Raw genomic sequence first — 14,513 nt, 5'->3', positions numbered from 1 at the left:
TTCGTCTGCAGACGCGGAGACAGCAAATTCACACCGACTGCAGACTCACGCTTCTGCTGTTTTTAAAACAGCGGCTTCTAAACTTGGAAGCTGTAATAAAACGTTATGGTGTGGGCTCCCTCTGCTGGATCACAGCTGTCACTGCACTACAAAAGCTCAACTAGTTCAAGATGAATAAAACATGTTGTGCAGTTATCTTTAAAATCATACCATATATATGTGATTATTGCATCATTTCACCCCATGAGATGTCTAAGCTGCAGCTGTTACACACCTACTTAGACTCTATTAAAACCTGGATGGCTGGGAGCTTTCTACAGCTGAAGGAAGATAAGACTGAGATCATCATCTGTGCCCCAGACAAGCTGGTTCCCAAAGTCAGAAACTCTCTTATGTCAGCTTGCTTCTCACACCAAACCCCCTGTCAGGAATCTTGGTGTGACCCTTGACCCAGCTCTCACCCTGGATTCTCATGTCAGTTCTCTTGTTCACTCTTCCTTCTTCCATCTCAGGAACATTGCTAAGCTGAGTCCCATCCTGTCCTGCTCTGAACTTGAGACTGTTCTCCACACCTTCATCTCCTCACGCTTAGACTACTGCAACTCTTTTCACGTGTCTTAGCAGAACCTCCCTGAATTGTCAGGTGGTTCAGAATGCCTGTGCTCGGCTTCTGACCAAGTCCTCCAAACACACCCACATCACCCCGCTTCTCCTCCAGCTTCACTGTCACTATTCAACTTCAGGGTTCATTTCAAGATCCATGTTCAGGTCTTTAGGGCCTTACATGGACAAGCACCATCTTACATTGGTGATCTTCTCAGTCCCTACATCCCCAGCAGGTCCCTGAGGTCCAGTGATCAAAGCCCACTGGTTGTGTTCTACTCGATCGCTTGGAACGATGGGTTGGGATCAAAGGGTCAGCTCTGGATTGGTTTAGATCATATCTCCGCAACAGGACATTCTGCGTTAAACTGGGTGATGTTTTTTCTTCTTGGGAGGGGCTCCACCGGGGGGTCCTGCAGGGGTCGATCCTTGGTCCTCTTTTGTTTGCCATTTATCTGCTACCTCTGGGGTCAGTCTTTCGTAAACATGGCCTATCATTCCATCTCTATGCTGACGATTGCCAGATTTACTCTCCATTGTGTCAGGAGAACGGTCACTCTATCCAGTCCTTTGTGTCCTGTATTAACGAGGTGAAGTCTTGGCTAATGGCCAACTATCTGCATCTGTATGAGGGAAAGACAGAGCTCATTGTTTTTCACCCCAACAGCAGGAATGTGGGTCATTATGTTGATCTTGGCCCTTTTTCTCCCTACTCTAAACCAGTTGTTACCAGTTTGGGGTGAAACTTGATGCTGGACTTAAATTTGAGGCTCACATCAACTCACTGATCTGGTCCAGTTTCTTTCACCTGAGACGCCTTGCAAAAATCAAGCCTATGCTGTCGAGAGCCCACCTGGAGCGGGTACTGCATGCATTTGTAATTTCTAGGCTTGACTGCTGCAACTCTCTCTATGCAGGGTTGTGTCAGTCATCACTGCGTCGCCTACAGGTTGTGCAGAACAGCGCAGCAAGGTTCCTGACTGGGACCAGGAAACGGGACCACATCAGTCTGGTTCTGGCCTCCCTGCACTGGCTTCTGGTTTGCTATCGTGCACAATTCAAAATCCTCGTCTTTGTTTACAATTTCTTCCAGGGTGGGGCTCCCCCCTATCTAGCCACACTCCTGAACAAACATTCCCCATCACGCGCTCTGCGCTCCTCTGACCAAGGCCTGCTCGCTGTCCCTCGTTCTAGGTGTTGTACTCGCGGGGACCGGGCTTTCTCAGTCCTAGCACCGTCTCTCTGGAACCAGTTGCCACCCTCAGTTAGGCTGTCCCCATCTCTGCCAGTCTTTAAGAGTCGCCTAAAAACACACCTTCTCTGCTTGGTGTTTCCTGAACATGTTTGATTCGGCCCTCTTTTACGTTGAATTTCTTTCACAGTTTTCATTGGTTCACTCTATCCCTTGCTTTACCCATCTGTCCTGTACTATAATGTTTCACCTTTTTTTGTAATTTGTATTTTGTAATTTGAATAGCTTTTATTTTTGATTTATTCACTATATTTGTACTTCTACTGTACCATGTTCAGCGCCTTGAGCTTCCTGACAGGGTTGCGGAAGGCGCTTTATAAATAAAGCTTTGATCGATTGATTGTGCAGTGCACCAGGCTAAAGACCAAAGGTGACAGATTGCTGCAGCAGCTTCCTGACTAACATAGCAGGTGTAGTCACATTAGTCCTGCACACACCCGTCCTTGTATTCTGCAATGCTGATGTTTTACTTCCACAAATAACACAAGCCTGGAGCAGTTCTGCTGTATGGTGGAGTCGCTAATGCTAACATCTAATGCTAATGCTGAGATCTGTCAGGATTTTCTAATACAGTTTCACCGTCTGTTTCCTATCAGAAGCTAATGCAGGAGATAGGTGTAGGAGACTATTTTCATGTTCAGCCTGCATGAAACACTCAGAGGGACCCGTTAAAATCAGAAATCAGATTTTTTAAATGATTTGTCATTGTTCCTCAACTTTACAAATATGGGTAAAGTTTACCTTTAAATGTGTTTAGTTTGACCGTTTTCTGCATTTTTTTTAAATCCAGCAAAACTAATTCTAAAAACTAAAATTTAACAATGGAGACAAATCTGTCAAAAACATTTAATTATAATCAGATTTCCACAGAAATCACGAGTAAAATATTTATTTTTTAACAGCTTTTTCTTACATTTCCGAGTTGAATTTGAGAAGTGCGTTTTTTATAACAGCTGTCACGTGAAACTAGTCAGATTTGATGAAATATGACCAGTAAGGTCAGGTGCCCCTTGACATTTGTGCGCAGTCAGTAACTCCCTGTGTGCTGGATCCACACGGTGGCGCAATTCTACAAACATTTGCAGCTGAAGCTGAAGCTGTGTCGGAGAGCCACCAGTCTGCAGTCCTACAGGATGTTTGTTAGCACTCACAGCTTGGTGGGGTAACACGTGATCTCCTGGAATCTTTTCCATCTAATGTTTTCATCAAACATTGTGCTGGAAGCACCCCAGCCTGCCTCCGTGGCCCCCAATCCCGCGTTTCCTTTTACGCGTGCGTGTGTGCGTCGGAACGGACGCGCCACGCCGACCCACACACTTAAATCATGAAGGATCCCCTACTGGTTGCGATAGTTTAGTGCGTCATCCAGACAGAGCCTTCGGTGGTCAGGTGGCGCAGCGGGCAAACAGCGGAGTCTCCTGCTCCAGACCACAGGCTTCACACCTCCCGGACCCACCCGCAGCGGGACAAACTCAGTCAGAGGTGGCAGAGACAAACGAGGACTTGGAAGATTGAGCAGGACATTTCGACGAGGCTCAACAGAACTTGATTTAGCTTTTCTAAAGTGATATCTGCGTCATTCACGCTGGTTTACAAACAAAAAACAGGAGCTGCGCCGTTTCCCTCTCAGGCTCCAGAACCGAATCTCCCGTTTGGACTGATGTCTCCATGACGCATGGCGTCTCCATCAGAGATGGACAAACATTACGCGACGGGATAGAGAGTTTAACTTTCACACGTAAACATTTTTAAATCGGAGTTTTTCCTCCCATCACCTAAACTTCTGGCTCCCTTCTCTGTCTCGCCCCCTCTCCGGGTGAGATCCATGAAGCGACCCCACGGGTGACTCCACTTGGTCGGGACTGTGCTCTTGTCTCCAGCGGGGCATCATGTGGACACCGACAGAGGACGAGAAAATCGGTGTTGGTGAGTTTATCATTTTATTCTGGGTGCCTGCTTGTGGCTGAGGTGAACGGATACTTTAGCCCAGATGAATCACTTCCTGTTGTTTTAGTTTGGTTTGCACCCTGATCTGCTGTACTTGTCATCTCTTCTGGTGTGGATCTCGTGAGAAATGAACGCAGTCATTTATAATAATAAGGATGCAGGAGGAGCAGGATGCAGGAGACTACGCAGAGCCAGCAATGATTTACCAGATAGTGTGTTGCACCATAATGACACTGATTGGTTTCAAATGAGAGTTGGTGGTATAGAGTCTATTAGCCAATAATCCACAGTTCAATTATTCTCTCTGGGTCTATCATTCACCCCATCCTCATGCACAAAGCAGCCTGCCTGATACTTGGAGGCTGGCTTCCTGCTTCCCTTTTGCTTTTTTTTATTTTCACATCTTTGCTTCTATATAGCTGCAGGTTTAGACTTTGTAATGATTTTGGTCAGATTTCATTTCAGCAGCTATTATTTTTTTTACATGCTTTTGACTTATTTCTGTCACCATATTCTTTATTATTGAGGTCTAAAGTGAAACAATCTGCAGTTTTATTATCAGGTTTTTTTTATGTGGAATCATCAGAAGAGGCTGAGGTTAGGTTTTCGTTCAACTGCATATCACCAACGCTGTCCATTTGCACAGTCTTGTCTCCTGCGTTTGTCTAATCATCCACAAAGTGCCCAGGCGGGTTCATTGGAGGATTTTGTAAAATTACAAATTTAAATTGGGTAGGACTATTTTAAAAAGATGTTAAAACAAATCTAGTTTTTCACAATCCAACATTTACATCTGAAACAAGTCTACAGACCACATCCTCCTCCTCCCCCTGAAAGTTGAATCCATCGATTGACAGCTGTCTGGGCTTTTCTGAGTGACCGATGAGGCGAAACTCTACACTGATACGTGCTGCGGGAAAGCAGAAGGTCTCTGCTGACAGGAAGTCAATGTGGGGAATCATGACTTCAGCACTCTGTTAATTGGAAAGAGACATTTGTGGAATTTGAATGAGACACGTCTTTCCCTTTGTCTTTGTAGGCGAACTGTAGCTTCCTCTTGATTTGTTGTGTTAGAAGCTGCATCGGTCCTGATGGTTTAAGGCAGTGGTCTGCAAATGGCGGCCCGTGGGCCACGTCCGGCCGGCGAACCCTCTCTTTGTGGCCCCCAAACCCCGCGCGCACCCCCACCCCCGATGGCCGACCAGGAGGTGTAGGATAGAGCTGAGGAAAATAATCAAATAATCAATGCATGAGATGTGGGCATGAACGATTTTGCATCATAGAAGAGTACCGTAATCAATTATAGTGGAATGTAGTTGTGTTATTTTAACGGTGGCACCAGCGCAGCGTCCAAATCTGTCAGAGCAGTGTTCTCCACATTTACCGGGTAGGACACTTTGATCTGCCTTTATGTGGTACTGCAGGGCTGAGCTCTGGAGTTATAACCTGAGACCGAACCCGAATCGAATCAGCCCGACCGGTTCTGTTGGATTTGAGCCGTAAATTATGGTAATTGAGCGGGTTGTTGCGCGGCGCGCTCCTCTCGCTCGATCAGCGACTGAGACAGAGAGAGCGGGAGATTGTCTGCTCACACAAGTGAGAGGATCAGAGGACGCTCCTCCAAACGCACGTTATTATTTTCATAATTTCATTATTGTTTCTGCTGGAAGCGCTCAGTCAGACTGGGTCTGTTTTTGTGTGTGGCCCTTGGACCATTATAATTGAAGACCCCTGGCTTAAGGACACCAGAAACACTCATGCTCTGAAGTTATTGCATTCAGTTAAACGTGGAACAGCTCTGATCAAACAGGCTTGGTTTAAGTCTGCTGCTTCGTCTGTTTAAGCTGCTACTGTTAACACGAATCCAGATTTAAACATTTAGAATTCAGGGATGGATGTGTAATGCATCCAGATAAACCTCCTCCTTTGAAGCTGAAGAGCCATGTATCAACACTCTGATGGGATACATGTGTCTTTGTTAATCCAACCATTTGTGACGGGTTTTTTTGCTGGGTCAGGCTCTGCATACCAAGGCTGGGAGAGTGGTAACTCATAGAGTTGCTCCAATGGAGTTGGGATGACTAGTGCCTAGTTGTAGAAAACAGCCATTCAGCTGGATGAATGCAGCTTTGTGGCGCCATAGAGGTTTTCTGAATGCAGCCCCCCCCCCCCCCCCACACCAAGGCTGCACTGCACACCACACAGTTCTCACACTCGGCACAGAACGCATACAGGCGGTGGGGTGGAGGGATGGACAAATAAACAGACGTCCTTATGTTAAACACACCTTAAACGTTAATAACCACAGCTTTTTGTTTCTTTAGATTCAACATAAAATTATCATCAGAAGAGAAAATAACAGTTCAGATCCACTCAGTGGAGCGACCTTTAACCCAGCCCTCAGCCGGGCTGCTTCCAGAACCTTCGGAACTGGTTCCAACTTCTGGACCACGTGCTGCTGGATGACAAAGATGATGGAGCTGTTGTGTGAAGGATGTCCCTAATTTGGTGTGTTTTGTAGTCCTTGTCACTCTGACCTACTTCTCCTGGACCAACTTTTCATTTTGCTGCTTCTGTTAAACCTTTGGATTTGGAACGTTGAGACGATAAAAGAAAAACGTTTTTTTTTACAAGCGCACGAACTCTGTCAGACCTTTTTCAGCAGTCTTTAATTACATTTCTCGTGTGGTTTATTTGCGTTGTTTGTTAAATATCGTTTTATTTTGATACATTCTAGCGCTTTGATAGTGAATAAACAGTTTTGGGTAATTTCCCCCGCTGGCCATAGGACACCCTGCAACCTTTATCCCTGCATTGCCCAATCCTGGTCCTGGAGGACCGTTATCCAGCATGTTTTAGTTGTTTCCCTACTTTTCAGCACCTGGTTTCAATCAGCAAGTGATTAACAGGCTTCAGCAGAGCTTGATGAGCTGCAGAAGAGATGAGTCACACAATGAATTACGTGTGTTGGAGTAGGGAAACAACTAAAACATAATGTCTCTCTTAAAGAATAATAATTAATGGAATATATATATTTCTTTTAATTGAACTTAAATCTGACGATTTTGGAAGTGAAATCATCCACTTGGCTAAGGGCTTGTTGATTTGAGTTACCACTTGGCAACATTGAGTTCATAGTTTGTTAAACATGTGGCTTTTATTTAAAAAATAAAAAGATGAAGCCACTTTTGTGCGACGGAGACTTTAAATCAAATCAGCGTTTTAAGTTTCACAAAATCCCAAATCAGTAATTATACATTTGGTCTTCCCTCGTTCTCACCCATTTTGTCAGCACGTGACTGAATAGAAAAGCTGCGGAAATCATTTTATTGTTATTAGAAACAGACTTTTCCTTCTCCAGAGTCTCTTTCATAACTTAGTCCATCTTTATACACGGTGATGTTGTCTGTCATATTTCTTTTACTGAGGTGGAGAGTTTTTCCTGCAGTCTCCTTCCTGCTGCTCTCACAGATGGTGTTGAAACATGACTGTTGGGGTACCACGTTTAAATGCAGCCTTTACAGTGACATTACAGCCATTAGAGTACCAAGCAGCTGTTCAGCTCTTGGCTAAACATAGCCATTCATTTCCTGAACTGCGTGTGCCTTTTGGGTCTCATGAGCTTTAAAAGCTCTTTGAAGGGAAACTTTGCAGTTTTGGATTGCTTTTAGCACCCCCTAGTGTCCGTTTTAACTCACTGTCATGAAAACGAAACTGAAACTCTCCTTGATCTGTGCTTGAGTTTTTAACATCTGAATGTAATGGCTGAGCCCATGCTTTAAGCCACTGGAGCATTATCACCTGGATTTAGTTGACTCGCTTTAAGTTGTTTTGGACTCTTCTGGAATGAAAAGTCTCCAGATGCTGTCCGTTGCATGTAAATAGCACGTATAATTTATTTTCTCCTTTCGTTTCTTTCATTTGAAATGTTCAAATTTAACATACTTTGCATTTTACAACATCAAGTTGGCGTCTTTCACAAAGCGATCAAGCAGTTTACCTTCCCAGGCCAAACGCACACATCTCTTCATTTATATACACAGGAGCACCGATTGGCTCCCATACTTAATCTAACTGCTGAAAGGTCTCCCCAGCCTTCATTCATTTCTATGGAGCGATTCGTCACAAAATTAGAAAAATCATCTGTGTTCACGATCTAAAACATGCAGGAAACGTGTCTCTGAGCTCTTGTGATTCTGAAAACTCCTGATTGTGGTGGGGGGCTCTTTTATTTTTTAGCTTGATCAGATTATTGTTTTCTCCTGAGGCTCCACCATGATAAACACGTTACAATAAATGCTAACCAGGTATAGCTCATCTGTTCTGAGGTGTAAACATGGTCCAGCAAAGCGTGGCTTTGTGAGACTTCAAGTCGGCGGCCCGGATGAACGGGGTGTCCTGCTCACAAGAGGGGGAGGGGGCTGAGAGACTTCATTAACCCTGTAAAGGGTCATTTTAGCTCCTACTGGCTCAAGAAAATGGTTTGAAAATATGAAAAAAATGTCTTTGTCTGCCTTTAAAAATAACACAAGAAGCATTTATCTTATTGGCATCTTGTTTTATAAAAAGTAGAAACTGATGGAAAGTTTCAGATCATTTCAAACTATTTGCATCTCAGCTCTTGTGGACAAGTTAGAAATGATTCATTGCAGATAAAACAAACAAACAAAAAATAAACAGGAATGTTTCTTCTAAAACTAAACCGTCACCCACTGATAATGCCAGTCCCTACCTGCTCGGTCACTGCTGTACTCCATTTGAACTTTGAAAATGCTAAAGTGTGGCCCTCAGGCACTTTGCTACACTTTCCATGGCTGTTGGTGTTTAGTGACCCAGATTTATAGCTTTAATCATAGAGCTTCTGTAATAAACATATTCTCAGAGGATCCAAACAGTTAATTGGTGAGAGATTAAACTTTTCCCTAGACGCTAAACTCTAACCAGGTCAGTCTTCAGCCCCGTAAACTGGCAGCTTCAATTTATCACATTAAGTTTCCCAGACTAATTATGCAAACCTGGTGGTGATTCAGTCATCAGGATGGGCCTCATCCACAGAAGTGTTGACATAACAAACTCAACCCCTTTTCTGATTTAAACTTCCGTTTCTGACTCATTTGTCACAAAACCTCTCGCTGTTATTTCTTTTGGTGAGGTCAAAATGTGACGTTTTAAAGATTTCGAGGGTAAAATCCTAGATTCTGGCTGCTGTCCGTGGTGCTGAAACACTAATCTAATCACTCTTTGAAGTGGAGGAGAGAGCAAGCGTTCCTTATTTGCCTTCACTGTTTGTACACTTCCCAACTCATCAGGTCGTGGTGCTGCAGGGTGTTCAGGTGGAGGCGGGCAGTTCATCACCAGCAGCACCTGGCTGCTGGACCCCATCACTCACTGCCAACATGTTATTTTTGTTCAATAACAGCCGAGTCCATAAAAAAGTTCAAGTCCTCGCTGCTGTGGGGGAAAAGACGACCAAAGGCTCAAGAGGATTATGTTTACAGCACCAGGACTTCTGAGCTTAACGCCCCTTATAGATGGACGACGGAGCTCTTTCATTACTTTTCTTTATGATAAACTTATTTCCACTTCGGGGGAGCACTGCAGTGCTTGTTATTGATCTTAATGGTCTCTACTGTTGCTCAGAAGTAAAACAGTTTTGTTTCTGCTGCTTTTCTAGGTTGATTATAGTTTTGTTCTGATTTAGGATGTAGGTTTGTTTAATGCACTGTAAAAGTTTTAGAGTTTAATGCCGGCAGCTGAGGTTTGTAGCTAAGACAGTTTCTTACTATGTAGTTTTGGAATTTATTTGTAAAACAGCCTGATTAAAAGCCACCGTAGCCACACACAGGTGTTAAATCATTATTTAGTTTTGTATGTAATCTCATCTTGTTGTTGTTGATCTTTCTTCCAGATTTTTTTATATAATTTTTTGTTTCTCGCCATCTTTGTGCCTCTTTAACACATCCGGATATTCCTTTTTAGGTTTTTAGATATTTTTATAGAATTTTTCCATGAATATAAAGAAATCAACCACACCACAATCGAAACATCTGGCCCGTAGATATACGTATGAGTCGGGTATCATCTTTTGTATGTTTGTTCTGCTTAATCCTTCCAATGTTTTAATTCTTTTCTAAACACAGCATATTAGTCATTTTCTACTAGGCTTTATTTAGAAAAGAATTAAAACAATAGTTGGGCATCAATTGTTTATAAACATAAATGAATAAAATGTCAGAAATGTGTTTATTATAATAACAAAGCTCTTAATTTACCGGTCGAGTTACGTTCCTACCCTCACCCATGACCACTAGTGACCAGAAGAACGAGATCATGGATACAAGCGGCCGAAATGAGTTTTTTCCGCAGGGTGGCTGGGCTCTCACTTGGAGATATGGTGAGAAGCTAGATCATCCAGGAGGGGCTCAGAGTAGATCCGCTGCTCCTCCACATTGAGAGGAGGGAGGGTGAAGTCTGGACCTCCCTTCTTATGGTGCTGCCTCCGCGACCTGATCCCGGATAAGCGGAAGAGGATGGATGAATGGGCAACAACAGGGCAACACTTTAGGGCAATATTTATTAGCGCGACTTAAAATGATATTTCAGTACAAAAGCTTTAGATTTGTGGAGATATTCAGGCCAATATAGGTAAATCAATGCTCAGTATTTTTGTGAAAACTGATGTTCTTCACTACAATAGTTGCAGATCATGAAACGGAAGCTTGAAGAACTTTCATTTCTGTCCTGATGAGTGGATTAAAACCACATTAGTAAAGGGAAAACTGAAGTGATCGGTAGCAGATGGTGGGTAGTCCATTCTCATGCTCTCTTCTAACAGTAACACTTAGTTCATTTGTATTTTATTCAAACTTTTCTTTTTTTAGTTCAGCTCTTTTGCCGCCTGCAGCCGTATACATCTCTGACTGTTCACTCAGCAGATGGCTGCTAAGTGAATTCTGCTCCACACGCTTTCCGAAGAATCTGCTCTGTCCGTTTTTTGTGATCAGGCTCAGTGTTGCATCCAGTGGGACCTCCTTGTCCTCCAGTAGAAACAGTTTGGGTCTTTATTTGGGTTTGGGGCTTTTTTATCAAACAAATTTTGAAACAAATCATTGAAGAGATTTTATTTAAATAAAGTTGATAAACATCCTCATTTGATCACTTTTTCTGTGATTTTCAGTAAGAAGCCAAATCTAAGGACCGATGTGACATCCTATTTGGGTGCATGCCTTAATAAAGCCACTCAGGCTGTCCCCGGTCTCAAAGTCCTGCTGTGGATGTGGGCTCCAGCTCTCACTGGCCATCTCCTGGTGGGTGTATGCGTGTGTGGATTCGTGTCAGTATCCATGTGCCTCAGAGGTCTTAAACACAACAACGTTCTGGAGGAGAGATCCACCGTTGTTATGGTTACGCTTGGTTTCCGCGGACACCCCGGTTCCACCGACATCTTAACAACAAGCCAACTTTTCAGTTCCTATTCAGAAGACGGAGCAGCAGCACAACCAGCCCTGCTCCTCTGGTTTAGTTTAACCTGTCGCTCACGTACCGTAAACAGAGCCATCAGCTGGGCAAAGCTGCCTTAAATGTGCTTTTATTGATCTTTTGACATTTAAATTATGACTTTTTAATGATTTTTGTATTCCTGTTTAATCTAACTGCCTTTCTTTCCAATGAGCCCCCCTTTCCAATTGTAAGGAGGCTGCCAGCTGTTTCTGACATCAGAGCTCCGTTTTCTGCAGAGTAATGCCAGCTTGTCTCTGTTTTTATTGAACGAGATCTACAAGTTCAGTAGTCCTCCTGTCTTACAGCCGGTTGAAATATGATCAAATCCCACAAATTTCTTGTTTGAAGATCCCAGATGAATCAGGACTGTTGGAAAAGGGGTTTATAATTATTGTTTAGTACAAGTTGCTTGAAGTTCTCATTCACTCATTATTTTAAAAACTCTGCTGCTACTATGAATGAATGCCTTGTGAGTCATTTTCTGTGGGAAAAATGCTCTGGTGATCCCATTTAAAGGGGTAGGAGTTAGCTGGAGGAGTGGAATGGTAAAAAAATGGCAGGAATACGAAGCTCGCTCATTAATATTTATGGCATGCAAACATCTCATCTCTGATTGGCTAAAAGCGATGCCACTGTTCTGCTGCCTCCAGTCGCTCTTCTCCTAGTGTTGACGTCTCATCTCCCCAGTAACACAAACCTGAACGTGTACCGCCATGTTGTGAAGTTGCTAATGAAACCAGTTAGCTTCTACTGGCTGAGATGCACTCTGCTCTCTCCCTCTAGTGGGTGGTCCCGAGCCAACGTGGGCGGGGCCATGAAAACTGATTTTCCTTGTGATGTAGAAGAGGCTTTTTCTGGCCTGATTGTTTTCTCAACCGTTTACTTTCTGCGGCTAATTGATACAATAAGAGTTGAAAATGTTTACGTGCGTGTGCAACTCTGACTGACCAATCGTGTTTCAGAAAGACCAAATATTACACAGTTTCTATGGGAACAAGCCCTTTAAGGAAAGAAGAGATTCAAAACACTTCTGGAAAATTGGTTAAACATTTTCAGTCGGAGCTTGGAAAAATGTTTAAAGTCAAATAACACTTTAACATTTTTCTACTTAATTCAGGAGACATCCCTTCTGAACCGCTGACACATGACCCCACGCCTACTGCACGTTGTATTGTTTCACCGCCCACCATGCATTCAACTATCGGAGCAGTGATTCACGCTCCACCGTGTCTCCACACTAAAAGCCAGGGCTGTGTATTAATAAGCTTGGACACCAAGGTGAGAGGAGCAGTTTCTTATTCAGTCACCAGGCTTAAGAAAACGCCTCCTCATTTATTCCGCATCTGTATTTATTACGGTGTTGCTGAGGGAAGATTTTTTTCTGTTTTTACTCTGAACCAAACTGCTGCCCTGCACAGAAGACGCAAATGGTGGTTGACACTGCAGGCTGGGGGCAAACGCAATGGTCCAATTATCTTTTTTTTCCCCCATCTCTCATTTTTCTGTTTGCTTTTCCTCTAAGTTCTTTCTTGATTTTTCAACTTTTCACTTCCTCGTTCTTCCCCGTTCACTCTTTTTTCAACTTAAACTGTGGTTTTCTTACCCCCTGCTGCGTTCTACCTCTCTTCCATCACGCTTTCCTTTTATGTGATGAATAATTAACTAAGAAATTCTATTAAGAGATGTAATCGTTCCTTTGCTCCTTCCATCGGTCTCTGGTTTCTCATCTGCATGTTTCTGTTCAGTTCATATTGGACTGAGGATGAGTTTCAGGCCCTTTCAATTAACATCAGTTCATCGTAATTATTTTTTTTTTCCGTTATTGACTGAAGCCATGAGGAAGCTCACTATTTTACTCTATACATGTAATTTTTGTCCTCACATACATTGTTTTTTATGTATTACTGACTTTTCTTTACCCTTAGATCAGATATGGAAGAGGTTATTTTTCTGTTGTCAGACTTTGCTCACACAGATATTGCCTAACCCATGGAAGACACATAAACACTCCAGGACCTTCCTCCTTCAATGCTAACTGACTGCTCCATTCCACAGCCTGTGTGTGTGTGTGTGTGTGTGTGTGTGTGTGTGTGTGTGTGTGTGTGAGTGTGTGTGTGTGTGTGTGTGTGTTTGATCAGTGGTAACACAGAGAAAATTGGACCTTGGAGACGTCAGTGATGAAATCAAAAGAAACATCAGCTTACTTCTCAGATTTTTTGCTGCACAGAACAAAAGATAAATATTGACTTTGATTTCTGAGTGGAAAGTTGCATCACTGCAGTTGTTTTAATCTTTTTCCACAAAGTAGTTTTTAAAGGTCTCAAAATTGACTTCCAAGCTGTTTTACTTGCTAATTAGCAAACGGTGCAAGATGCTGTTACATTCTCGGTGCTGTTTTAAAAGCGAATAACGCTTTCATCACATGTTGATCTGCAGCTGGATCGAAGAGTTTTAGTCAGTCCCTGTTTGACCTGCTCTAGAGGCAAGTGGGGGTATTAAAATTATTTCATGTAGGAAAAAATATAATTTCAGCCAAATCCTTTAGAGACTAATTCAGTCCCAAGTGTATATTTACATGTGGTACTTTGGCTGGTCAGTTTATTTATGAGCTGAGAGGGACTTATGTAGGACTGTGTGCATGTTTTTAACGTGCAGCCTGCAGGCTAGCTTGCATCACAGCATCCCATTGAAACACAATAATGGGCTGGTAATAGGCTCCACTGAGTGGTTGAACATTTGTATGTGTGTGTGTATGTGGGGGGGGGGGGGGGGGGGGTACTTTACTGAAGGTCAAAGAGCTGAGTTGGACGCAGCTTTGACAGTCTGTGGGTGAAATAGATTTACAGAGCCATTACATTTGATGGTTTACTGTAAATATCTGTTCTGCTTCTGGGAATTGGAATTGCAAGTGTTTGAAATTTAAAGGAACAACAGATAGTTCATTTTTTAATTTAAGCTAGAGCTTTAACATTGATCTCAGTGATTGTTGAATGAAAAACTTGACCAGTTTCATATTTGACACACATCTGCAGCCCTCTGCTGGCCAAAAACAACACTACAGTGATCCCTCGCTACTTCGCTGTTCGTTTATCGCGGATTCACGACTTGGCGGATTTTTTCTTTGGAGCCTTATTCAAGGGAAATTCGCAGATTCGCGGTATTTTTCACCGATTCGCGGTATTTTTCTATGCGAAATATTAAGAAATTCCTG

General features: G+C 43.0%; 1 protein-coding gene across 8 annotated transcripts in view; it reads left to right on the top strand.

Moving 5' to 3' along the window:
• The first annotated feature begins 2,949 nt into the window (after positions 1-2,949).
• The window catches only part of LOC107385885 (dedicator of cytokinesis protein 3), a 200,199-nt gene continuing 188,635 nt past the window's right edge, over positions 2,950-14,513 (top strand). For 3 of the 8 annotated variants that reach the window (XM_054732399.2, XM_054732394.2, XM_054732388.2), the window contains exon 1: positions 2,956-3,781. In XM_054732399.2, coding sequence (XP_054588374.1) covers positions 3,745-3,781 — 37 coding nt within the window. In that variant the 5' untranslated portion in view covers positions 2,956-3,744. Of the gene's footprint in view, positions 3,782-14,513 lie in introns of all 8 variants that reach the window. The other 5 variants (XM_070549540.1, XM_070549539.1, XM_070549538.1 and 2 more) reach the window with 3 other exon arrangements.

This window comes from Nothobranchius furzeri, chromosome 3 (assembly GCF_043380555.1).
Source record: "Nothobranchius furzeri strain GRZ-AD chromosome 3, NfurGRZ-RIMD1, whole genome shotgun sequence".
Classification (NCBI taxonomy): Eukaryota; Metazoa; Chordata; class Actinopteri; order Cyprinodontiformes; family Nothobranchiidae; genus Nothobranchius; species Nothobranchius furzeri.
This window is presented reverse-complemented; position numbering and strand designations above follow the sequence as displayed.